Source organism: Indicator indicator, chromosome 5 (assembly GCF_027791375.1).
Source record: "Indicator indicator isolate 239-I01 chromosome 5, UM_Iind_1.1, whole genome shotgun sequence".
Lineage (NCBI taxonomy): Eukaryota > Metazoa > Chordata > Aves > Piciformes > Indicatoridae > Indicator > Indicator indicator.
Genome location: NC_072014.1, coordinates 35,064,738 through 35,090,808, shown reverse-complemented (window position 1 = coordinate 35,090,808; position 26,071 = coordinate 35,064,738). Strand labels below are relative to the sequence as shown.

Here is a 26,071-nt window from a genome sequence, read left to right as displayed (position 1 = left end):
CTGCGGATGGACCAGAAGCAGAGCAGTTTTTGACTCTTACATTCAAACCCTTAAAGCATTTTCAGTAAATATTTTCCTTAACATTCAATAAATCACTATTTGCTTATAAAAGAGAAAGCTGAACATAGAAGAAAATGTAGCAGCCTCCTGGAGCATTTATGTATTGGTGATTATTTCTGCAGTGCTCCTTATGGGTAATACCTGACCATTCCTGTTCATAATGGAATGTATAGAACCAAATATGTCAGCAATAAAAGAAGGTTCTTTGTTTAAAAACAAGAAGTTGTAAATTACTGTTAAACTGGTGTGAATTGCTGGTTAAATTGGTGTGAATGTGTAAACTTTGAAAATCTGTCCTCTGCTGTTTGTTGGACTAGACCCATAATAATAAATTCCTCAACACAGTGATCTTTAGGATGATGCACAATGGGCTGTCATAGTGTCTCCTGGAGAATGTCTAACTGAAGTTTATGAATAAGTTTTTGTTAAGTGTTCCTAAGTATGCATCTATTATCTATTTCAGAAGTTAAAAAAATACTGCATTAAGATCCTCAAGATTGCTCTTCGTAGTGATGGATAATGGATCTATTCAGTAACACTTAGATAAAAATAAAATACAATCATAACGTCTTGTAAAAGTAATGCTAATTCTCTGAAATACTGTTTACTTAACTGCAGAAATATTTTACAGCAGTCCAAATATTTAAGCAAAACTGTCCAGTAAAAAATTTTAAATCATGTTCATGGGAATTCTTATTTTTTTGCTATTTTTTCCTTTAATTAAACTAAGTTCATCTGAAAATTCAGGGTAGTTCAGAATTTGAGTAAACTAAATCTACCTATCATGTCTGTGGCAGTATCAGCACTAGACAGTAATCTAGCACAAGGACTGAGCTTCTGTAGAGATTTAAAAATAGGGCACCAAAAAGGAAGCCCTGGAGCCAGATAATGTGCACCTGTAATGGTGTACCTAAACATTCAATCAAAATATCAATGAATCTCTACAGTAGTAAAGGTAGAGTCAAAAGATTCTTCGTTAAAAACAAACCAAAACCACAAAACCCCACACATTTCCCAACGCTGCTCAAATGCCACAAGACTTGAACCTTGTAGTGTCTTTCCTTATCTCTGTCTTTCATAAGTACAGAGTTAGGCACATCTGTAACACTGCAGATGCTGTATATTTGTGAATTTTGGGGTCAGTATTTTTCAGTAGTCTCTGTGTGAATCTGGCTATTCAGTTGTCCTGCTCTAGCTTTGAACATTTTCTCACTGAAGAAATGTGAGGATTTGTTTTTGAACTCTGCTAAGACTTGTGTTCTAGGAGGTGGCCTCAATTAGACAATTATTTTTAAAACATAGCCATGTGGCTTGCTCTGTCTGTCATTCCTGTTGTATCATGGAGACAGAGTGGCTGGAGAGCAGCCAGGCAGAAAGGGACCTGGGGGTACTGGTCGACAGCTAGCTGAGCATGAGCCTGCAGTGTGCCCAGGTGGCCAAGAAGGCTAGTGGCATCCTGGCCCGTATCAGGAATAGTGTGGCCAGCAGGAGCAGAGAAGTCCTTCTGCCGCTGTACTCAGCTCTGGTTAGGCCACACCTTGAGTTTTGTGTCCAGTTCTGGGCCCCTGAATTTAAGAAAGATGTTGAGATGTTCAGACATGTCCAGAGAAATGCAGCAAAGCTAATGAGGGGTCTGGAGCACAAGCTCTATAAGGAGCAGCTGAGGGAGCTGGGGTTGTTTGGCTTGGAGAAGAGGAGGCTCAGGGAAGACCTTATTACTCTCTACAACTACCTGAAAGGAGGTTGTAGCCAGGTGAGGGTCAGTCTCTTCTCCCAGGCAACCAGTGACAGAACGAGAGGACAGGGGAGGTTTAGGCTGCATGTTAGGAAGAAATTCTTCACAGAAAGAGCGATTGGCCATTGGAATGGGCTGCCCAGGGAGGTGGTGAAGTCACTGTTCCTGGAAGTGTTTAAAAACAGACTGGATGTAGCACTTAGTGCTATGGTTTAGTTGATTAGATGGTGTTGGGTGCTGGGTTGGATTGATCTCGAAGGTCTTTTCTGACCTGGTTTATTCTGTGATTCTATGAAATACAACGACCTAAATGTAAGCACACTCATCAGAAAAAAAAAAGTTGGTTTAGCGTAATTAAATCCACTTTTAATGTGCATGGATTTTTATTTCAAGTACAGCATTTCTTCTGACTGTATTTTCCTGTAAATATTTGTACATAGGATGGATAGCAGAATTGTGTACCACCACAGGAAGGGGTGCTTTCTTACTGTGTTGGGCACAGATACCTCCTGAAAACAGAAAAGTGACAAAAATGGGCACTACCAAGTTAAACGAAAGTCTTGTTTGCTTATATTACTAGATCATATAAAAAAATCTAGATGCAGGTGGTATTGAAAATTGTATTAAAAGGCCTTGGCTCAGAAGCTGATTTCACCATTCTTGGAGAAAGGTGCCATTTCAGCAGTAGCTGAAAGAAGCATTGGCAGTTGGTGGTACATTGTTTTGAGAAGACCATCTGAGAGTGATTTGCTTTTTTGCTTATTTTTTTAATAGGCCACTTATATTCTGAGGTAATTGCATTGCTGGTTGTGATTCACAGTTCTGTCCAAATGTCAAATTTATCTTGCAGAAGTGAAGTGCCACTGGCCTTGTGTTTATAGTTCATAAAAGTTTGGCTTTCATTTGTTTATATACCTGGCATTTTATCTTAATTTTATGCAATGTGTGAGCAGAAATATATAAAGTTTATGTGAGGTGACTATTCATTAATATATATATACTTAGAAATGTTGTAATTCAGTATAATATGTGCAATCTTCATGGCTTGAAAACCTCAAGCAAAGTTTTGCATCCCAAAGTAAACACACATAAAAATACATACACATTTTCCCATGCTATTTGAAAAAAAAAATAACTGTTGGAACTGACATTTCTTTCACAAGGTTTAAGTTCAACTTCCATAACTTTAATAGATTGCAGCTTTAAAAAGTTTTCTTCAAAATCAGCCTTTCACATTTACAGTACTCTCACATTTATATATTGCTACACTTTCATGTAGCATGGATAGTATTTTTTTAAACTAGGTTTTATATATGAATTCCCAAAGTTTATTTATGTTGATATTTCTGTGTTAATTTCTATGGATACTGTATGTGGTACCTTCATCATGAGTGTTACTAGAAAGGGGACTTGCACACAACAATTCCTTAGGTGACCTGCTTCAGTTTTCCTTCCACATCTGAAATTTCCAGAAAATCTTATTTCAGTGTGATTAATCTAAGTTTGCATTACTTCCCTAAAGTGTTTCTGTAAAGGATATAAGTACTTGGCATTGTGCTGGAGTTTATATGAAAATCCTCTCCCAGCAGGCTGCTAGCATCAAAGCAAATTTCAAGTCAAGATTTCCTGTTGGAGAGGAATGTGTAAGCTCTGGGTCTGACTCTTTGAACAGAAGAGCCTTTCAGATTGCCTCTTTGTAACTGGTAATCCTGCAAAATTTTAACTCAATTCAAATTTCTTTTTCCTACCAAATGCCATCTACACCATTTATCACCTTATATCCTCACCATCTTGAGGTTTTTTTTTTTTAAACTCTGAAACAGGCAGTTTCATACCTCAGTGGGTAGAGTGGGGTGTCTTACTCTCCACTGACCACAATCCATGAGCCTGCCTTGAGGTTTTGACCTGCTGTAAATAACACAGCCCTTGAAAATTCTCTGTTTGATAAGGAGTCTGAACTCACGATGCCAACTGCTGTCTTCATCCAATCGTGTGTAGTAGGGACAGCACCAGGTTTATCTAAAGCCCAGTCACATCAGTATCTGGCATTGCTAGGGAGTGAAGAGGGATGGTGCTCACACCCCCCACATTAGACATCTAGTTTCGATGACTGAACTATGGTTTGCAGTAATCCAGCAGAAACGTGGAGACTTGAACAAGTTTTAAGTGCTCTGAATTTGTATCTTAAGTTAACCACGAGTAGCACAATGTAAGGAATGCCTCTGTCTGACAGTGCTAAAGACCAGGCACACTTACAGGATATTTTGGTAGATACTACCTTCCTGTTCTCATTTTATGTTATTCTTCATGGAATCTGAGTGATTTCTTAACTGAAAACAAACTCTCAGGAGTAATACTCAAGCATAAATGCTGAGTATGACCACATAGAGTAAATAGTTCTGTGAGTATTCTAGCATTTAAATCTCTTGGTGGATCTCATATCCATCCACAGCTTTTCCTTCCTCTGTGGGATGTCTGTCTGGTTGCTGTGACTGAGGTAAATCTTGGTCATCTTCATAAACAGCCAGTCATGCATGCATGCATCTGAGTTTATTATGATTCTCAGGCTTATTTGCAAATGTAGTTGGTAAAAAAAAAACCTCCGAAGTTTAGAAGAAACCTGCTTTTATATAAATCAAATTCCCTTAAATTCTTAATGTACATTTCTCAATACTGTGATTGTAGTTGTACTAAGAGAAATTAATAACTAGGTCTTATTTTTCGGCCCTTAATGCTTCCTTACACTCAGGTCCTCTAGTTTGTTTTTGTCTTTATATTGTTTGTAAGCAGGATTTTAAAACAATTTTCTCAACAACAGCAGCCTCTGATAAATAGTTAATAAAATAAGTAGGGGATTGTGTACATTTTAAGTTAGCAACAGTTTTCTCTCTTTCTCATTTTCATCAGTAATGCATTGAAAGATTTGCTCCCAAATGAGTTCAAAATCCAAAAGCTTTCCACTTGCTCAGAGATGTGGATATTAGCTATAAAATCAAGATGCGCTTGCTCAAATATTAAAAGATTTGTCTTGAGCAAACAGTCAGGAGTCAAACGCTAGAAGTGATCACACCACCAGGTGTAGATTTGTCTCTCTTCTTCCCACTGGACTGTTTTTCATTTGGAGATGCATCAGGGTAAATATCAAAACAGAAAAGCTTGTGTTTTACAGAGGAATGTGGCCTTTATTGTAAAACGAGTTCCCATATTCCTTCAGCAATTCCAAGTATTGATGGATTTACAGTTTTTACATTTTCAAACAGTAAGTTTGTTTTTCTGGCAGGTTTAGTTTATGCTATTTGCAGGCCAATCAGTTTCTCAGAATGTACAATGTAGTTAGTGGCATGAAGAGTGAATGAGGGTTAAAAATGATGAAGATTAAGGAAGTGTGCTACACTTCCTTTTAGTAACCTGAAAATACCTTGAAATGAATCATTAGCAATGAGCTTAAAAAAGGTATAAAAATACTATACTAGCACTTGGCTAATAAAGAGACTGTCAGCATCTTTATTTTATAATAATCTTGAAATAAAGGTGCTGTTTAGAATACACTAATAAAACAAGCAAATATAGATAATTTGCAAATTACTATTATAGCAGTTATTTTAAAAATAAAGTGAATATGAATGATCTAAAATAATTCTGTTTCATTTTAGCTTCATTTTACAGTCAATGGCAGTATTAGATTTTCTGCAAGATGACATCACTTGCATTTGTGTCAAGTAGGATGCCTCTGCTGTGAAGGTAAATGCCAGATCTACTCTATCAACACTGTGCTGGTGTGCAAAACCAGCAGTGGATGAAATTTTTTAGCAGGGATATGACTTTTACCCTGTTGCTTTATTCTTCTTTCTGCTTCCAATTGCCTGCCATCTATCTAAAGCTAACTAAAGCCAGCCACAACTGTGTTTTGCAAACTACTCACAGCTCCCATGGTGGGAGGTTTGGCCTACACTGGTTTCTGTTAGCCAGAGTGCATCCTGTGTGCCTTTGCTCAGCTTTTCTGGCAGCAGGAGGACACAGTGCTGATCCGGGCTCTCATGGTCGCATCTGCAATAAACATGATCTTTTCCCCTTGTAGCTGCAGAACATCAAAATGTGAGTTAACTATAATCACATTATAAAGCATAGCTTAACTTTGTAACCGAGCAAGCAGGAATCTTGCTTGTCTCCTATACACACTTATATTGCCTGTGTACAACTGGGTGAGAGTCCTGCCTTTCTGTCTGCCCAGCTGTGGATATAAAAAGACCTGATATAGCTTCTCCTCACATTAATAGAGTCCTCTGTCATGAACATAATTTCCTGCTGTATGTAGCATTTTGGCTCATGATGAAGGTAAACTGTTCTTTCTTTGTGAAGACAAATGGAATTTTAAAAGCTTTGGTACTGTGAGATGCTGCTGTGCAGTTCTTGCCTTGCATTCCCATCATGTCCAACTCAGCCTCTGTTTCATGTATCATCCTGGCTTTTTTTGCTGTTCTTATTGCCTTTTCCCCTCCTGGACATGGATATCTAAATTGGTTTTTCAGAAATCGGTCTCCTGCATTGTAATGGTGCATTATAAGATAATGATTGTTTTCTTTCAGCTTTTTATAATATTTAATTAAGGATTCAAAAGGATCTTTTCTTTGTGTTGATTCTTGCTTAAAAGGGAAGAAAGTCCCTCAGGAGAACTACTAAATTATTTCTTAGTAAGGCAGGCTTGTGAGGCTTTGTTTCCACCAGATTAGCTAAAATACATGCTGTCTGTTCACTTAAGTCACAAAGGTCCTGATTCTAGGAAGTGAACTGTTAAGTTCAATGGAATGACTTCTGTCCAAAGTTGCTCAATTTTGCAGTAGTTCATGCCCATACAGTTTGATGCTGGTAGACACAGTAAGTTTTTAATCTAATTTTTCTGCATCCACTGACAGAAACGCAGAATCTTGCAAAATGCTGAGCTTGCTTGGGTATTTCCTGAAGTTTTCATAGCAGACCTTTGTGTCCCTTATGTGTTCTGTAAGTCCAGGGAAAAAAAAGTACTTCATTAGCTTGTGACAAGAGTTTTATTTGCCAAGCCCAGTTTTCAGGGATCTTAAAATATATGTCTGTATTCCTAAGGTCATCTTCCACTTTCATAGCAGCACAAATTGCATGGATACGATAACAGTTTATAGTAAGTGGGATATCAGTATTACATCTAATGTTCATTTCTGAAGCTAGAAATGTAGGCTCTGTATATTATGTTTCCTGATCCTTGGCTGCACTTCTGCCTAGTGAATGCACCAATGTTTTTTTCTCTGCAGTGATGCTGTTCGGCTTTGCACAGGTTGGAAATGTTGAGGATCTGTTCCCTGAAATGGTGTTCCCTGAAATGGCAATCCCTGAAACTTTTTATGTAGCTGAGCCTATTTGGTTCATATTCCTAAGGATAATGGAGTATGATCTACTGTTTGGGTACATAAAAGCCAATTAAAATTGTGCCTTCATGAATTTATTCTGAATACTGCTTTTGAAAGATGAAAACACTAGAACAAAAGTCTTTTTTTCATGGCAAGGATTTACATTTCTCAAAACTTTCTTGTTACCTTAGACCTGATTGCACAAGCAGCCCTCCTTTTTGAAGGGAGAAAGAGAGTTTATATGTGAGCATTCTTTCTGTGTCTGATGAATGTTTGAGTAATGCTTCACTAGTATTTATTATCATCATAAAGCTGTTGAAACAGAAACTGTTAAATCAATTTTCAGAGGCAAATCTGAAACAGAGCCACAAAGGTAGCCTGTAACAGTGCAAAGCCTTGAAGAAGGCCTTCTCAAATCCTAGACTGATAACGTTAACCACTGGACCTTATTTTCTAAAGTGATGATCTGAGTTGGTTTTGTTCTCCTTTGTAGGTACTGTGGAAAAGTAAATCCTAAGTAGTCACATTAAATATTTTTAGAGAGAAAAAATATCCCTATAGAAAACACTGATGAGCTTTCCAATAAATACTGCTTTTATAAATGATGTAATCTTTGTTTCATTTTATTCATGTCCCATGAGAAGTAAACAGAGTAATGTTCAACTAGTGCATTATTTAGAGATTTCTGGAGTACATTTTGAAAGTCTCATACAGAGCTCTGTCCACAGGATTCCCATTAAACACAATAGGAGATGCATGGCTGAAGTCCTGCAGAGCAGTTTGAAAACGCATCCCGTGCTGCGTTGAAGATAGATGATTAAAGAATGAGTGCTTGAACAGGGATGAGGGAGTGGTGTTGTGATTCTCCATTTAGGGCTGTTGTTAGACTAAATACCCTTCTTAAATGATCATCTGTTGGAGTCCTAATAGCTCTCCTGTTTCTTCAAAAGAAATACCAATGTCTTACAAATGATTAAACATTTTTACCTTAGAGATAACCTTTCACTTCACTGTATGCTTACCTTTTTTATTGCTGTCCCAGTGACAAGTTGGCATTTTGATCATGTGTATTCTCATGTTTCTTTCCTATTGTTACTTCATACAATAACACAGAGGATTGAAAGGGTCACTGCCTTTCTTCCTCCCCTTCCCTCTCTTCCTCCCCTTCCCTCTGCCCCCTTCCCCTTCTCCTTTTTTTCCCTTCCACCTTCCACTTCTTCTCCTCTTTCCTTCTTTCTTCTTGCATCTCATTTGCACTTCACTAATCTTCCCTTCTTTCTCTTCTCTTTGGCTTTTGCTAGGCTTGCACACATAAGTTATTAATGACAAAATATATCTAGGCCTTTCTTGATTGTTTTTGCTTCCAGTTCACAAATAGTTTAATTCAGCCTTTCTTGCTCATTGCCATCAAAGCTGATGATGCTATATATGACACTATTCCAGCACTCTTTTGTGTGCGTTGTCATGTATTTTTATTGCCTCATTATCAACTGCTTGGTTGTAGAAGGGCTGTCAATATAATTGTAGAGAGACTGCCACTACCTAATGATACAGGTAATTAAGCCCTTGGAGACCATTATTGTGACCATATATTACTTGTTTAGGCCATTTTGCTATGCTGCTAGAGTCTGGAAACCTACAGTCAGTAAGCTTTCCTTCTTATGCCTCTGACATGATTTGTTTTTGTGGTTGTTTTCTAACCAACTGAAATTTAAGGCCTGAATGGTAATTACTTCTACATCCTAGGTTTCTTTGGTGCTGTTTACTGAATCTCTCCTCCAGAAGGGTAAAGTCCTTTTGAGCTGGGCACTGGTAGAATAGGAGACTGTGATGTTCCAGGGCAGTGCTGCAGGAAACCTGCATAGAAGGAAACTATTCAAGATCAAGAGAAGATACTTGGTGTTCACTATCCTGATCTACTTTGGGGAAAACCACATGGAGGCATTTTATTGATATATTTTTCATTCCATAACTTGATAATTTGGAGAGTAATGTTGGGGTGTGTGTGGTTTGGTCAGCGTTGTCATGTGAGATGGTCCTTGTGACACAGAGAGTGCATCACAGCTGATCATGAAGAGAAAACTTTGGATCCTAGTTGATTGACAAAGAACTGTCTCATATCCTTCTTTTGTTATTGTAGCTTGTATGAGCTGAAATTTGGAAACTGAAAAGACATGATTAAGAATCCATGTTGTCTTTGAAAGTACTCTTAAGTGAACCTTACAGATGGGAAGAAGGATCATGATTTCTTGCTATTCTTTGTATTTGTGATCATCTGAGGTGAGCTGTTTCAAGGGAATCCAAGTTTAAAGTGGAAAACTTTGTCATGCTTGAGTCCTGTGTAGCTAACATTTGCAGTTTAGCCTTTTGGCCTTTGCAGTTGGCTGTACACTATCAGGAAAGGGACGTTGCTGTTGTGCATTTGACTTTTGATATAAAATTTAAGTTACTGAACCAAATTGGGAGTGGTTTCTTCAGTGTTTATTTATTTTAGAGTCACATTTGCTCCATTAATATTTTTTAAAAGGTATTAAATTCACAAATAACATTTTAAGGGGAAAAGAATGCAAGAATTTAATGAACTTCACAGTCTGTGCCTCTGAAGGCATCAGGGCATGTTTTATGGTGTTTGATACAATGGAACTTTCTGAACAATTTCAATGGCATGTATGCTTAGTGGTGTGTGCTGGTTTGGGGCCAGACAGATCGTCTCTTGCCCCGAAAGGGACAAAAGAATGAGACTCACACAAACGGATTGGTGAGTGATGGAAAGTTTAAATGGAAGTGATAGAAAGTTTAAATGGAAAAGCAATTGGTGAAGCTACAGAGAACTACAAACTACAAAGCATAGTGACAAAGAGTATCCCAAAGCGTACAGAGCCCCTCACAGAATTCCCAAAGGCTTCCCAATCCTTCCCTTCTTCCCACCTGAGGGTAAACCCAAACCCCCAGGGCTCTTTCTTCCCCCTTCCACTGCTAGGCAAGTCTCAGGCTGGCCAGGTCTGAGACTGCCCCCCCTCCATTCTCCTCCTGACATTAGGCCTAGACAAGCCTAAGAGGCCTTGAGGATACTCCCCCGGCATTACCCGATAAGAGAGGACATCCCTCATGGGAGCAGAGAGGGAAGAAAGAGGAATAGAATGACTCTGCAGATGGCCTTATAGGGTGCAGGATTTATGGGTAGAAATACGCCGTTTCCTGTGTCCACCCCTATTGGGTGAGCACCCAGGACACCAGAGGTGTATCTCATGCAGCAGTGGCAGGGGGCACCCAGCCTAAACTGCCACATGGTGAGTAAATCAACAAGATTAGATACCTTTCTATACAGCAAAACATGCATGCTCAAGAGCCACTTAATCAGAAGAGTTAGGTACTGTAAGTGTTTTGCATATAAGTGTTTGGGGAGTCAGAGGCTGAAAACAAATCATGATAATTTCTGCAGAAGGGAAAAAAGTCCTTCCTCTTAGCTGCTGTCTGTACTCTGGGCAGTTTAGGTGGGTGTTGACCACTGCACTTTGCAGACTGAGCCTGAAATCTTCATGATGGGCTGTGTAGCATGAAAATGTGTAAGAACAGCTTGTTTGCATTGTGCAGGGTTCAGCAAATGCTCGTTGATGACAGACTTCATTTTCACCTTGCATTTCTCTTGTGCCTACTTTAACTCCACAAAAGCTGCCTCCCTCCATATAGAATCTTTGCTATTTGTGGAAAACAGACAGATACTTATGTAGCTATGTCAAAGTGGTCCTGGTACCACCTTGAAGCTGTGACTCAGAACTGAAAAAGAGCTTTTTAATTTTGAGTGGTTTTACATTCCAAGAAATAAATAAAAGCAATAGCAGTTAGTCTGCATCAGAGTGCTTATATACAGGATAAATTATGTGTATTTGAAGGAGCTGGTAGGCATCTATTCATATATATACACATGTGTATATATTTGCAAATGTGGGAAAGCAAATACCTGTTTACAATGTTGAAAACAGCAGTCTGATTGTGTGGTAATCTGCAATTTTTCTGCCGCTTTTAGTTATGCTGAATTGCTGTGACTATATCTGGTGCCTCTAGCATGAAGACAGTTTGGATTTAGGAGCATATGTTTATGCTGACATGAGAACTAGCTTTCTCTACACGTCTGGTTATAGTTAATGAAAATATCTCCTGTCCTAACGTCCCAAATATGTAACTTGCAAGTTGTAGGAGGAGCAACTCCTTTCAATTGCCTTGGGAAGCTTTTCTGTGGAGCTTAGTCTTGGCCTGCTTTTGTTTTGTCCTCCATGCCTGTAACTTACAGACATTGCAAACTAATTTATGGGACTGGTGATGGAAAGCACCCATGCAGTCCATATGGCATTTGTCTGTCTATTCAACACAGAAACAAACATTAGTACTGATTTCTGTTGCAGTTCAGAAACTTTTTGCTGTAGGTGTAAGCTTGATGAGTGAAATCTGTATGGCAGAAAGAACATTTCCAACATTTCCTGGCTCAGATGGCAGTTAGAGCAGTTTCAGAGAAATGTCAGGTCTGCCATTTCGTGATAACAGAATTCAGACTTGTTTGGGAGCAGTGATATGCCAATGCTGAGGTCTTTCCAAATCCTCACTTACACCTTGGAAATTGCTCGTCCTCAATGGTCAGTGGCTCAAATGTGTAAATGTACTTAGCTGTTCAATTCAGTGTAGTTTTAAGGTGATGGTATGGTCTAATGGATAAAGCACCTGAGTAGGTCATCATTCAAAAGAAGAATCTTTCTCCAGTCTTGTAGATAGAACTTGAGACCTGTTTCATTCCATCAGATCCTTGCAATAGCTGCCCACATCATGTACAAGATACTTTATTTTATATGCTGCTCTTCTTTAGATAGATTGCCCTTCAGGCAACAGTTTGAGTTTACTTTGAGTATGTTCTTGGAAGGGGAGTTTAGCATGGGTATGTGAAAAGAGCATGCCACCAGTGAGTATTACTGGGTTGAACTATCACCACAGAGCCTGTGACTGGGGAAGATCCATGTTGCTGCTGCAAAAGGAGAATTTGCTGCAAGAGAAGAATTTGCCTTAGTATTTCTGGATTGATAAACACTCATACTGATGAACAGAAAGAGAACAAAAATATATATATGTGTCTTTACCATTATAAAGGATATTATTACTTTATTTTCAAACTGAAACATTAAGGCTGGATATAGTGCATTCTGTAGGCTTTGCCCAGCACACTGCTATAAGGCATGTACCAATGTCATATCTTAAGCAGAACTGAAAATATGGAGAAAACCCCCAATGGTTTAAAGCCCCAGCATTTCCCATCTGTCAGTTCTCTTTTAAGTTTACCACAAACCTGTTTTCCATCTCTTTGCTTTTTTTAATCCATTTCCAATATCTAAATTCTTTGGAAAAGCTCACGGCTGTCTCTGGATCCATCCCCGCTCAAAGCAACGGCCTAACAGTGTGCTGCAGGGCTCTGCAGCAGGTGCACTGAGATAGCAGGCTTAGATACAGACCCAAGAAGGGGGGGACACTTCTTCCTGGGGATCACCGTGGCTTACTGAGGAGAGCAGAGGGTCTCCAGGCTGTCACTGTGGCTGGCAGGTCTCTGCACAGCCTGGAGATGAGCCTGCAAATCAGTGGGATTGTTGAGGAAAGCAGGCAGACATCTGTGGAGTTAATGGAAACCCTTGGGGCCAGAGGGGAGTAAGCAGAGTCTGCAGTTCAGAGAGCCACTAGTTTGATTGAAACCAGGTAGAAGGACAGACACCTCCTGCAAGGATGCAGTGAACGGGAGCTCGTGTTTGATGAGCTTTTTGTGTTTCTTTTAAGTCTTGTAAAGCCATTGTGATACTTTCCCTGTTTAAAAGAGTCGGGTGCCTAATCTAAAATCTGATTTTTTAACTTTTTCAGGAGATGGGATTGTATGTATTTGTTTGCTTTGAAGACTTTTGGTAGTTTGAGGAATTCACTGTAAGGAGGGAGTCTAAGCTGACCCATTGCAGAGCTTTGAATGGAGTGGTGAAGGAAATGAGGTACAGGTAACCCCAAACTTGAAGTTTGAAACTACATATGAGTAAGCAAACAAATTTATCTGGAAGCTGAGTCAGAGAGAATCTTTTTGTTTGGTTGGATTGTGGTTTTAGAGAGAGCTGGAAGGCTTGGACAGAAACACAGAAGTCTGCCTCCAAAGCCAGACAGATTGCTGTGTCCAAAGAAGCAACTGTGGTCCAGCTGGTGAATATACCAGCTGATTCATGGGTGAACCAAGAAGAAACTGAGAAACCAAGTAGGAACCTGCTCCTTTGTCTGTGATCAAGCAGTAGGGAGGGGGTGGACAGTTCAAGATGCTTCTGCAGGAAACTCTAACTAAAAAAAAATAGAATTCAAGAGACATAAGACAGAGACTGCCCAAGAGAGAGGCAGGTAGCAGCTGTCTCACAGGTAGCAGCTGGGTGAAAATACTCACCTGAGAACTTTGGTTGCACAGGCCTAAGTTAAGCTAGTGATGGAGAAATATCTGTGCTTGATATTTTTCTCCAAGACTTTAAAAATGCACCTGCTATACAGCATCAGAGGAAAGAAAAAGCTGAAATACAAACCTCAATCACTGCACTAAGATTTTATAGAAACTTCTGGACACATCTCCTTGAGCTTGTAAGTTAGTATCAAGTTGACAGAATCCTTGTGACATGCATTTGAAATAACCACCCACTACTCTCACCTCAGCTTGAGGGCAATGAAAACGGAAGGTGATAGCACCTAGCAAAAGGTACCTGCCAGCCCATGGAAATCTTGAAGGAAGTAGGTCAAAGGAGAAGGAGTTGAAGCTGTCACATACCTTCTAGAGTTGGAGCAACTATGTGCTACCTGTCCCTGGAGGGACCGTTGTAAAAAAAGCTGTGTGGAATGTGCCTGAACAGAGCATGGGCTAAAAGAGAGTGTTCATTCCCTGTGCTAGAAAGAGAATCAAAGAACAGGATTTTTGTCAAGGAAAAGTTGTTCTGTCAAAAAAAAAAAAAATAGGTGTGGGGAGATCAAATTCCTCTAAAGGATATGCAGTGGAAAAAAAACAGAGAAGAGAATGGGTTTCCTCTGCAGTGGAGTGGTTGCCCAGAGAAAATCCTTTTCACCTCTGAAGTTAGTGTGGCAAACTGAGAGACATCTGTTTCAAGGAATGGAATCATTAAACCTGGCTGAAAGGGATCTGAAATAACTTTTTGGGAACTGAGAATATATGGGGAAGTTTCAGCAGAGTTAGAGGGCTGAGAGAACTCTTGTGTCTCCTTGAATTACTGTATTTGAGGGAAGATAATTCCTGTATGGTGTTAAAATTTGTTCTTGGGGAGGACCTCAACATAATAGCCTGTGGCTTTGGTTCACTTGAAATGACAGAACTGGGAGAGGCACAAAGCAGGCAGGTTTTCTGACAATGTCCCAGAATTGCTAGGCGACAACACAAAGGAGGTGGCCATTTATGAAGATGATCCTGAAAAAATTGAAAGTCAGGAACCTAACTGCCTAGCAGTGATTTATCTATCCCAGCAGGGACTGACTCTTCTGGCCTCATTGAAACCATGCTCTGGCACATGCCATGAGTTGCAGCAGCAAGGCCAGGCAAGGAAATGAAGGCAGCACAGCTGTCAGAAACATAACATCAAGAAACTTTAAAAGGAAGTTTCCTGCAGTTCAAGATTTGAGTTGCAGGAAAGGTACAGAGGCAGCTTCCTTCTGCCATCTTGGATCCTTAAGCATCCCTTATGGACAGGGAACAATGTTTCCACCATTCCAGAGGTTCCTTTCCTCACCTTGGCCAGAAACATACAGAAACAAGGACAAGGTAAATATCAGTACCTTCCAGTTGAATTGATTTCCTGGTATTCTCTCAACAGTACGGGACAAATTACATGTTTTAAATGTAGGAATGACTAATTATATTTCAGGAGGAACAGCAGCAAAGGCCTGTGGATCATAAATTCATGTCCTCAGCTCTTGACTCTGCTGTGTAATTAATTCTACTAACTGCTCAGCTCTGGTTTTAAACCGCTCAAGTTTCTCGTCTTGTTATTCTACCTGGCAGGCTGGTTCAGAGTCTCTATTCCCATCTAGTTTTGCCTTAGGTTGATGTATTTTTCTTTCCCATTTTACCTTTTCTCACTGATTCCCTCGTGGAATTCATACCCATGTAAGCTCTTGGTCTCTTAAGTTTAGCAAGATAAATTGTTTAGTCTTTTCTCAGGACACAGACTCTCAATTCCTCTAAGCAACCTCAGCACTGTCTCTTCAGTGAATACTCTCTGAATGAGCTCCTCCTGAACATTGATGATTGTAGTTGCAGATAATATTCCAGACGAAATCTTGACAGTGCTTTCCACAGTAGCATTAATATTTTATGTTCCTTAAACTCTCATATTCCATGAGCAACTTCTGATTTCAGAGTGCCTTGTTTCTACTACTGTCTTGGAGAAATTTTGGCCTTAGATTAGTAGGACTGGTGGAGGACTGCATCCCTACTCTAAAGTGACATTTTGTCAAGAAACTTAAAAGGCTTCTTTCAAACATGGATTTGATTAGTTTTTTCCCTTAAAGAAAATTGCTTTTAAAAAAATACATTTTAAAAGGAACACTTCAGTTTTAAGAAAACTTTGATTTTCTATTCAAATAATAGATGTAACAGAAAATGTAATGGTACTAGGTGAGATGCTTCAGATGAGTTAGTAAATTGAGCACTAAAGAAAGGGGAAAACAAGTGTTCTTAAATAGTGATTGAAGAATACAGACTCAGGAATGGTGAGCTTTAGAGACTGTTTTTGCAGATTATTACAGCTTGATAGTTACACAAGATGCACAGAATCCTTGGCAAAAACAGTTTTTTTAGTATAGTCCAGCATGCAAGCAGAATACATGCATGGGGGGATAGCTAGTCTACATGTAATCAGCAAGTGCTTGATGTTGAAGTGGGTCCATCTGGGATATTAGAATCATGACCAAGAGAAGATAACCTTTTGTGATTACCAGAAGGTGAAAAAATATAAATCAATGTGTAGAAGTAGCCATTCATAAAGCTCATAATTCTTCTGTTTCACTTCCAAAATTTGCATGTCGTTTAGAAGCCTTGGGAGCAAAACATGGGGTTTCAAGTTAAGTTTATAGAGGCTCGACTTTTTTTTCCTATTCTTTAATTTATATTAAATCCTTTTGGCAGGTACTGTTATTGTGGAGAGTATTGTAGATCAACTTTTCCATTAAGGTACCATTAATTCATGGTTCAAAGATTCTAATTTATAAGAAACAAGTCTCAATTATTATCCTGTGCCATGTTTGGTTAAGCAATCCTTCCTAAAAATGGATAACTGGCATGCCAGTGATCAAGCAGCAGCTTATAGCTTACTGGCCATCAGAGCTTTGCAGCAAACTTGACTGCAAGCATATTTCATCTCCTCGTTTGACAGAAACTAGTTTTCTCTTTCCCTTCAGGTATTCCATGGGTACCTAAAGCATGTAAGATCCTCTCAGTGCTGGCTTTACAGTGATGTGACCACACAGACAGTGTCAGCATTACACCTGCGGTTCAGCTTTATGGCTGTCAGCTCTTACAAACTCTTTATAGTAGTTACAAACAACAAAACAGGAAGTCTCAGCTGTGTTAAACTGAGCTCTTCATCATGCTACAAAGATTTTTCTGTGGCATAGAAATCTGAGCACTGATGGGAGATGTCTGTGATTGCCACATGATACTGTATGCTCACCAAGTCCCTATGAGGCTTTTCATCATCTTGTCCAAAGCCTACTGTCTGAATTTGACTGGGGATGAAATGACATACCAAGTTTTTTTTTTCTGTTCAAGTTAAACTGATGATACTAAAATACATGTAGACTATATTTTCCTTAATACTATTAGGCCTCAATTGAAAAACTCTGATTTTAGTGGTAATTGAATCTATTCTTTCTCCTATATTTGCCTGTTTATAAATTTGTAAGAACTTTATGCAGGACTAGAGTTGGAAGCACAATAATTAAGAATCCTACTGCATCATTAATTTTAAAATGGAATGATGAGCAAGAGGTGAGGACTGCACAGGAATGTATGTTATGAAGCAAAATCATTTGGTCTTTTGTGTAAAAGACATCTGATTAAGGTCAACCTATGAGCAGAAATGGTTCCAATCTGCAACTGAAAAAGTACACCACTGTCTGCACTAGAGATTAGAGCTGGCTTGGTTTTATTCACATTTGGTCAACAGATGGTCCAACTATTCTGTGGGCATTCTGGCAATGTAGAAGCCTGCACATCAATGACAAAAAACAAAACCAAAACCACACAAATAAGTAAAATGTCAGTGTTCATCTGAGTAGAATGAATATCCAGTATCAGCCTCTCGAAAAGTAGTGTGGCTGGCTGACTTGAAAGGAGAAAACATAACAAAACATCGTATCATTGCTAAATTAGCCAATACCATTCATTCTGATAAGACTGAAAGAAAAGAAAGACTCTGAGGCTTATATAAAAGATAATGTTGGCCTTTGATCAGAGCTGTTAGCTAATATTTGCTGTCTTACTGGATTGTTACTTTAGACATAAAAAAAAAAATTATACTCTCTGAATAACTCTTCTGCTCAATTGCATTTGCAAAGAATGGGACACAAAAATCATGTTTTCCTAAACACAGAGGAAATAACAGCAGACAGTTTCTGGTCTGATGTGCCTAGGAATAGTGGCTCTGTATTCGAGGTCACAATTTTAATATACAACATATCTAGCAATGTAACTTAAGATATTCTTCACCTTTTTCCTTCCTGCCTCCCTGTCACCCACACACCTGTACCCACAGCAGCGTTCCTTTCTCCAGCCCCTGTGCCAGCTGTGCTGTTTTTCCAACTATGTCAAGGGATTGAGATAGCTTAAAAGGAAAAGAACAGACAACATGAAAAGGGGGGAGGAGGGGAGAGAAAAACTGGTGTATATACACAGCTGCAGAAGCTGTACAGGGTTGAGGAGACAGCGAGTGAGGAGAAGTGAGAGGACCTTTGGCTGGCATTGTCACTCAGCACTTTTTGTGGTGAAACCCAGCATCTTTGTTGTTGTGTCTATTGCTGCTTCTCTGGCTTTTGATCGCTTTCCTTTTCTTACCCAGACTCACAGAGCTGAAACCAGCTATAGTTGCAGACTCTTTATTTGTGGCTATGGTGACATCTCCTAAGCCTCAGTGACATCTCATAAGCCCATGGGATTTAATTTCTGATCCACCTTGAATAGAACTCGTGTTTGTAGGTGGGTTCTGTTATTCCCAGCAGTCCTACTGTGCAAAGGAGGAGGACTCTGTTCTGTTCAGCCTCCCTTCAGGAAGGCTAGCCTTATCAGTTTTAACATGCTTGGTGAATGTGTGTAGATCAAAGACAACTTTTGATAGTGTTTATTAACACCTGAAATGGAAGTGCAAACCTTTCTTCTTTCATTGATGGAACTGAAGCTGATTTTGTTTTCATGAGCCAGTAGTACCAGATTGTAGCCCACACTTGCTTTTTACATCCCATTGAAAGGGCAGAGAAGGGTGAATGTTCTCAGCAGCAGTGCCTCTATAAACAAATGTACTGGCACACACTGCTGCACCTATAACGCAGAGAGTACATACTGGTAATGTGTTTTACAGTCTGTCTAAATTGCACAAACCTGACAATTGGCTAGAAATACAGCAGGTTGTGGGTTTTTTTAGTCTGACTCATTTTGTTCCTAAATGACAGTAATTGTAAGGTGGTGTTGGCTTATGCTGTTGACAAGGTGATGTCTTGCACACATTTGGTTTTAATTTTTGTAACTGAGCTCCAGTTGGGTTTTAACAATACAACTAATTACTGTGCATATTCTGAAGATAAAAGGATGCCCTTAATGTGTTATTCATAACATGGAGTATGAGAACATTACAAGGCCAGGATTGTCTTTAAATATTAATTTCATGGTAGCCATGGATGCATTAGGCTCTTGTAATGAACGGAAACACTGTATGCAACTCTTGTTTTTGTTTTTTCCATACAGTTGACTTTTACAAATATTTTTATTGTCTAGAATGGAGGACACAGTGAGAAATCTGCTGCAGAACCAAGGATCCCCAGGCCAGCATGGAGAAGGAACTGTCAATATCATGAAGGTATATCAGGTATTAGTGACTTATTACCTGTTTTCTTGTGGTAGAAAAATTCTTTAAAACAAAAATCACGCTACTGAGAGAAATGTATCTGGCATTGTTTTCTCTTTTTGTTTATTAGTTATGAGTACTTGTAAGTGGAGATTGGTGCCATCTACACTTTTTTCCCAGATGTTCTTTCACAAGAATTTAAGGAGTTTCATTTCATTCCTCAATATTGTCATTGTATTATCTGTGGTGTTCTTCACAGTTAACAGGGGACAGGAAAATAAGTTTTGAAGATTGTATTAAAGCACCTAATAGATTAAGGAATATATTCCAGCATCTCTAAAAAACATAGATGTTTCTGACAACTCAGCCTTCTGATTGTGATGGGTAACTTATCCATTCATGTTCTTCTTGGGGGTGAGGCGTCCATAGCAAGCTCTAGAGTTTCTTATTGTTGCATGTGGCAAGTGCATTTTGTCATCCTCACTTGGGAGAGAGGGAGTGTCCAGATGCTGGACATTTTTCAAAGGGAACCAGGTTTGTTTATGCTGTTTAAGAGACAGGACAGTTTTACGTTTTCCTAATGGACTAGTGTATTCTGGAAGCAGTGACCCTGACGTGGTGGAAAGCCTCCTTAAGTGTCTTGAAACAGGAATGAGAACCATCCCATTTAATCAGATATTCTGCACATGAATTCTTAAAAAAAAACACTTAATGAAGTCAGTCCTATCCTGTATCTTTTTAAAGAGAATGAGAATTCCTTATAAAGACATAAAATGCTGAAATAATATACTAAAGCTTATTCTAGGTAGCAAACCTTCAGATAAAACACTTTTCAAAAATTCTAGTTCTATGAGTCCATTCTTACAACTAATAGATCAAAAATTCAGCAATCTCACTAAACAAAAATGTATATTAAAGAGCATTTATCACTGTAATTAAATTTTCGTTTTAAGCTTGGACTGAAGGGAAACAAATCTTTTAGATTAACCTTCCAAAATAATAAATTTTTCCTGTTAAAATGATAGCCTGTAAAATTTAATTTCAGGACAAATTACACTTTTTGTCGAAGTTATAATAGAATATTGTGCTTTTAGAAACTGGTGATAAAAGCATCTATATTTTACTCACTGATCTTCTGGGATGCAAAGATGAAACTCAGTTCCCTTCCCTTGGTTCAGGATTTAAATCCATACTTCCTGTCACTTCTGCCACTATTCAGTGGGTGTTCTAAATAGGTTTGGTGTCAGTCTCTTCTTCAGGTGTATTACTTGTCTATTTAAGACAACTAGAATGGTTTTATTATCTGCTTTTCCATATACATAAGGTAAGGTGGCACCACAATTAGATTTTAGCTTCTTTGTGTTTTGATATGCACTCTCACCAAGAAAAGCAGAAAACTACTTCAGTTTCTTTTTATCAAACTGAAGCTTTGGATGTCCATTTTTCTTTTGGGCACTAAACAGGAAAAAAGTTAGCTTTTGAAATTTGAAATTTGAAATTTTGTATGCTGCTTTCCTAGAGGGGAAATAAACCAGTCATTCCAATTTTGGTACTTGTATATTTCCTCCATCATTTATTTGTGATTTATTTTTGAAAAAAGGAAGAATTTGGTTATGATTTTTGGTTTTTTTCTCCTTTGGGGCCATACTGACATAGGCATGTGATGTTTCATGCCAGCCAGAAGAATAATTTCTGTGGTGTGGTTTGTGTAGAATCTCTTGGGTTTATTTTCTGACCCAAACACAACAGCTTCCTTCTCTTTCTGTTCTTCTCTTGCTCTTGGGAATGCTTTCACTCATGATTAAAGTAATCCTGGTATGTAATTTTCTTTGCTTATGAATTTCTTTTCCTAATTCATGACTTGGAAGCAGTAGTTTTCCCTTTCTTGGAGGAATGGCTAGGCTGCTGCATCATATACCAGTCTGTCTTTGGTAAAACAGGTCAAAAATGCAGAATATTTCCATGAGCATTGTGGGTTTTCTGAATCTCTCTTTGATTCATTCATCCTCACATCTCTTTGGTTCACTTTTATGACAAACTTCAGATAGTTTGTTTGCTGGGAACTTCAAGGAATGGCTCTATTCATGTGCAAAACAGTCCATTCCTGACGTTGTATGGCTACCTGCAGCGTAGGTCAGAGATGTTTCACTTGGATGTGTTTGTTATTCAGGCACATGGTAAAAACTATGCAGTGTGATTTAGGCAACAACTGCATGTAGTAATAAAAGCTAATACCCAAAGGCTCTTCAAAACAAGTAGCTGGCAAAGAATCTGTGATATGAAATGTTTACCGAGTGTTTAACATCGAAAAACGTTAATGTGTTACTGGCACTAACTGTGTGGAAGTCATGTACAAACACTTTGTCTACATATAGGATGAATTTCGTTGCAAACACTGTGTCCAGGTTTGGCAAGAGGTATCAATATTGTGATAGAAGCATTTCATTTGTGTCTTTCAAAATGCATTCAGGCAGTTTTGTTTGTGGGTTTTTTTTTAATGTAGGGTAATTCACAACTGGGAATAGAAAGTGAATGTACAACCTGGTTAATGTTTCTTAAAAACAATGGTATATTCAGGGGTTTGGGAACATGATAACCATATCATCATCCTGTGTTTGTAACTGAAGTGAACTAACACATGGAAAAAAGGTTTTTGTGGTCTGCATTCCAAGTGATATATTTTCATATGCATACACAAAAATTATTGAATGTGTAAATGCTAACATTGTTTTGAAAGCTGTCCTCTACAATCAGTTACCTAATGGATCACATTCTGAATCATACCTGTGCTCTGTGGTTACTGTTTTATGATCAGAACAATATTATCAGTACTCAGTGCAATAGAATATGAGATTTCACTGCAGTTTCATAACCACATATTTCATAACGAGCGAGGACAAAACCTAGGTGATCTCCAGTGTGACTTGCCAGCATATATCCCATATTCTCTGTCAGTATGTTTAGTTTTAGTGTGTGAAGCCTGGTCAAATTAATATCTCAGCAGTCATAAAAGATACCTCTGTGCAATAAACACTTTTGATCTATTGACCATTGTCTACATGTTTGTTTTCTGCAGATCTAATTATTGTTCTGGGATGTATGAAATGGAGTTCTTATTATGTTATCAATATGCCTGACTCCAGAATATATATTCTTGCTAATTAACATTAAATGTTGCATAGTGATCATGTTGGAAGAATAATAATAAGATGGATCTCAGAGTATGCAGTATTATTACAATACTGTGTTATGTCTTGTGGGGCTTCTTACTTGAAACAAAATACTCTAATCCTTTCCATAGAGCTTACTGTCCTATGGGAATTTAATTTGCTGGATTTACAAATTGATGGTGTGATTTCTTTAGGGTAAGTGAATTATGAAATGAGACTGTAAATAAAATTATCCTTTTACCATTTTACATACTAGTAACTGTGGGAAGATTGATAATGACTGCTCACATAAATGTGGACAATAATATGTGTGATTTGAATTGCCGTGAACCATCTTACTTCTTGCTTAAAAGGTGATGTGATTAAAAGGATTTAGTATGTAAGAGCTTCATGATGTTTCAAACAAGCGCTGTCCACCTAGAAGTAAGAACATACCAATGCCTCATAATATTATTCTCATTTGAGACACAAGTAGTTTATCTAAGGACAGTGATCCCCTGAAATAATTCGGTGAAGTACTTGAACTCAAGGCATTAAAACAAGTATACCACAGACTTCCCATCCTAAATTTGTCCTTCTGGTTTGGATACCAAAACCCAACATTCTCTATTCTGTTTGAACACAATACTGCATGTCTAGGTAGAGTCTTGCCTGGTTGCAGGTCACTCAAAGACTTCACATTTTCTTTTTAACTCCTTTTGACTTTCTGCCAGTGTACAGTGATCAAAATAGATGAAGAAGAGAGTTTGTTGTAAGTTCACAATTTATAATAATTCTGGAATTGTCAATATGTGCAACAAAGCTCTGGACAGACACGGTGCAGTCACATTGGAGAGGAAGGACAATCTGCTGTTGGAAGCATTGTGTTTGGCAGACTGGATTTTGATTTTTTTCATTTGCTACAAATTTCTCTGGTTCCATGGACAAAGTCACTTTATCTTTCCATCTTTAGCTTTTGTCTGTGAAGAGAGAATAGCATCATGTCATTTCATCTCATGTATATTTGAGATGTCATCATATGTGTGAGCTGCTGCTTCTGTGGTAACAGAAACTTTTGTAAGTACTGAGCCAGATAATGAAGAATTTTTTTACAAAACTAAAAAGGCTTTTCATATTTTGTCGTAAACTTGGAAAAATGCTCACTTCCCTAAGGAGTTTATTTAACATATGATTACTTTTACTAGAAAAGGAATAGATTTTAAAATGAAGTTTGGATGGTCTTCAGGCAGGGCTGACCTTTCTTGTATTAAAAAACATGGTACTGATGTTTTACTCTTGGGAATGTGGGCATTTTGATACACAAATTCATATGAAAAACTTAAGGAAATAAGTTGCAATTGCAGGAGTTGTAACCTTTCCAGAACTCCACTGTGCTGCTTTGAGATTCGCACTCTAAACAAATACTGCTGTGGGGACCAGGCATGTTCTTTTGATCAGTAGGAACTGAAATCCTGGTTTGTAGACGGCCTGAAGTCCACCTCATCTAATGTCACAGGCCCAGTCATGCCTCAGCATTTGTGTAAGTGCCAGGTGTCTCTGTTCACTAGCTTAAATGATCCGACTACTTTTTACAGCAGGGATTTTTGTTGTGCTGGGCACTGCAGGTCTTCAGAGACTGAATACACAGATTCATAAGGGATGGGCTCTTCTCACCAAGTAAGAGCTGTGTCTGTGGTTGAGCTCTGTTGTTTGTTTTTTTTTCCTCACTCTGGAGAGGTGACATTTTGAGATGTAATGACTGCAGAAGAGTTTCTGTGTGCATCATGGTAAGAATGGAACACAGCTCTATGAGGGACATCTGTCCCATTTGCCGGTCACCACCACCAGTGCAATCATCAGCTCAGGACTGACTCTGAAAATAAGAATGTTCAGTTTCATTTCCTGCCTTCTTGCTGGATGTAAATATGTGGCTATATGCTTGCTGTATCCAAAGATACAGAAAAGATTTATCTATAAAGACTCAGTACTGACAAATCCAATACAAAGATAAAATAGTTTCAGACCTGCAAGACTTGTAGTTCTCAGTCATGACTTCTCGAGTGTTTCGCTAATTGCTTTCTGAAGCATGTATCAAAGAGGTGTGACTGCATAAGTGATACAAGCACATTTCAGGTGGCATTGTTGACAGATCAACCCAACTTCTTGTCTGCATGCTTTGTGAGACTCAAATGTGGAACAGTTGTTGTGACTGTCACTTCTAATTTGCACAGCCGTTGGTGTCAACAGCTCTTTCATGAGAAGAAAAACTATCGGCAATACAATTTTATTCTAACACAAAATTATACAAGCTTAATGTTCAGGCCATTGATATATAACATTTTGTAGATGGGGCATGGCCATGAATTGAAATAAAGACACTAGTCAAATTCCCTAGCTGAAATCCACATTGGATTTTTAATGCTAACTGCTACTGCAGAAAGAGGAAATATATCCTTAAAATGAAACTTACATCTCTGGATTGGAAGTGCACACAGGAGACTGAATCAACAAAGCCTCCTCAGCTGCTAAGGAGAATATTATTAGGCAAAGCTTAGCAGTTTTGTGTCTCCCAGAGAAGAACAGAAGAGAAACCACCTGCACCCTTTGGAGCTCCACCGGAAATCCTGGGCTGCCAAGGACACAAGCATTTGCTGTTGGACAACTTTTCTGTTACAGAGAAATCTCAGGCCAGCTTCATAACAACTAATTCTCTATGGCTTTTCTCCTGGTACATTTCCACCACTGTGCAAAGATTCTGATAACTTTCTGTTCCCATATTTAACTAAATAGAGGTTGGATTCTTGCCCCAAGAGGAGAGAGATAGTGCGTCTCAGACACTGTTTATAATTACAATTTCATTGCAAGGAACATATGTGCTAATAGTTTTCCCTTGTTGATTGTTTGTAACAAAGCAATGGAGTTGTCTTTAAGACGACAAAGTCTCCTAACTGGAATGTGCCATCTGTGTACCTGTTTCTCAGAAAACACAATGTTCTTTTCTTCCCCAAATCCTCTGCATAAATACAGAAGCAAAAAGTGAGGATGGACTCATTTTATGGTGCTATTATATATTGTACTGATCATAATTCCACCTTTAGATTTTTATCTTTTGCTATATCTTCCTTCTAGTTCTTACTTTTTGAATGAATGCACAGAAATCAGCCCCTATACACCCCTGGAGCCTGTACATATGAAACAGGCATAACAGAAATTCAGAGACACTCTTTGGAAAGCAAGGTGATGATGGGGTTCACAGCCCGACTGGCATGGGTCATCCTTACCTGGTCAGTGAGGTGGATTGCAAACTGGCTCCACAACAGAGTTCAGAGGGTCATCATCAATGGCACAGAGTCAGCTTGGAGGCCAGTGGCAAGTGGTGTCCCCCAGGGATCGGTACTGGGTCCAGTTTTGTTCAATATCTTTATCAACGACCTGGATGAGGGCATTGAGAATACCCTCAGCAAGTTCCTGATGATACAAAACTGGGGGGGTTGGCTGACACCTGTCAGGCTGTGCAGCCATCCAATGTGACCTGGACAGGCTGGAGAGCTGGGTGCAGGCAAACCTCATGAAGTGCAGTAAGGACAAGTGCAGGGTCCTACATCTGGGGAGAAATAACAACAGGCACCAGTA

General features: G+C 38.8%; 1 protein-coding gene across 1 annotated transcript in view; it reads left to right on the top strand.

Moving 5' to 3' along the window:
* The window catches only part of NCKAP5 (NCK associated protein 5), a 362,638-nt gene that overhangs the window by 203,331 nt on the left and 133,236 nt on the right, over nucleotides 1–26,071 (top strand). Inside the window, exon 5 of the mRNA XM_054381294.1 lies at nucleotides 19,220–19,310. Coding sequence (XP_054237269.1) covers nucleotides 19,220–19,310 — 91 coding nt within the window. The remainder of the gene's footprint in view (nucleotides 1–19,219; nucleotides 19,311–26,071) is intronic.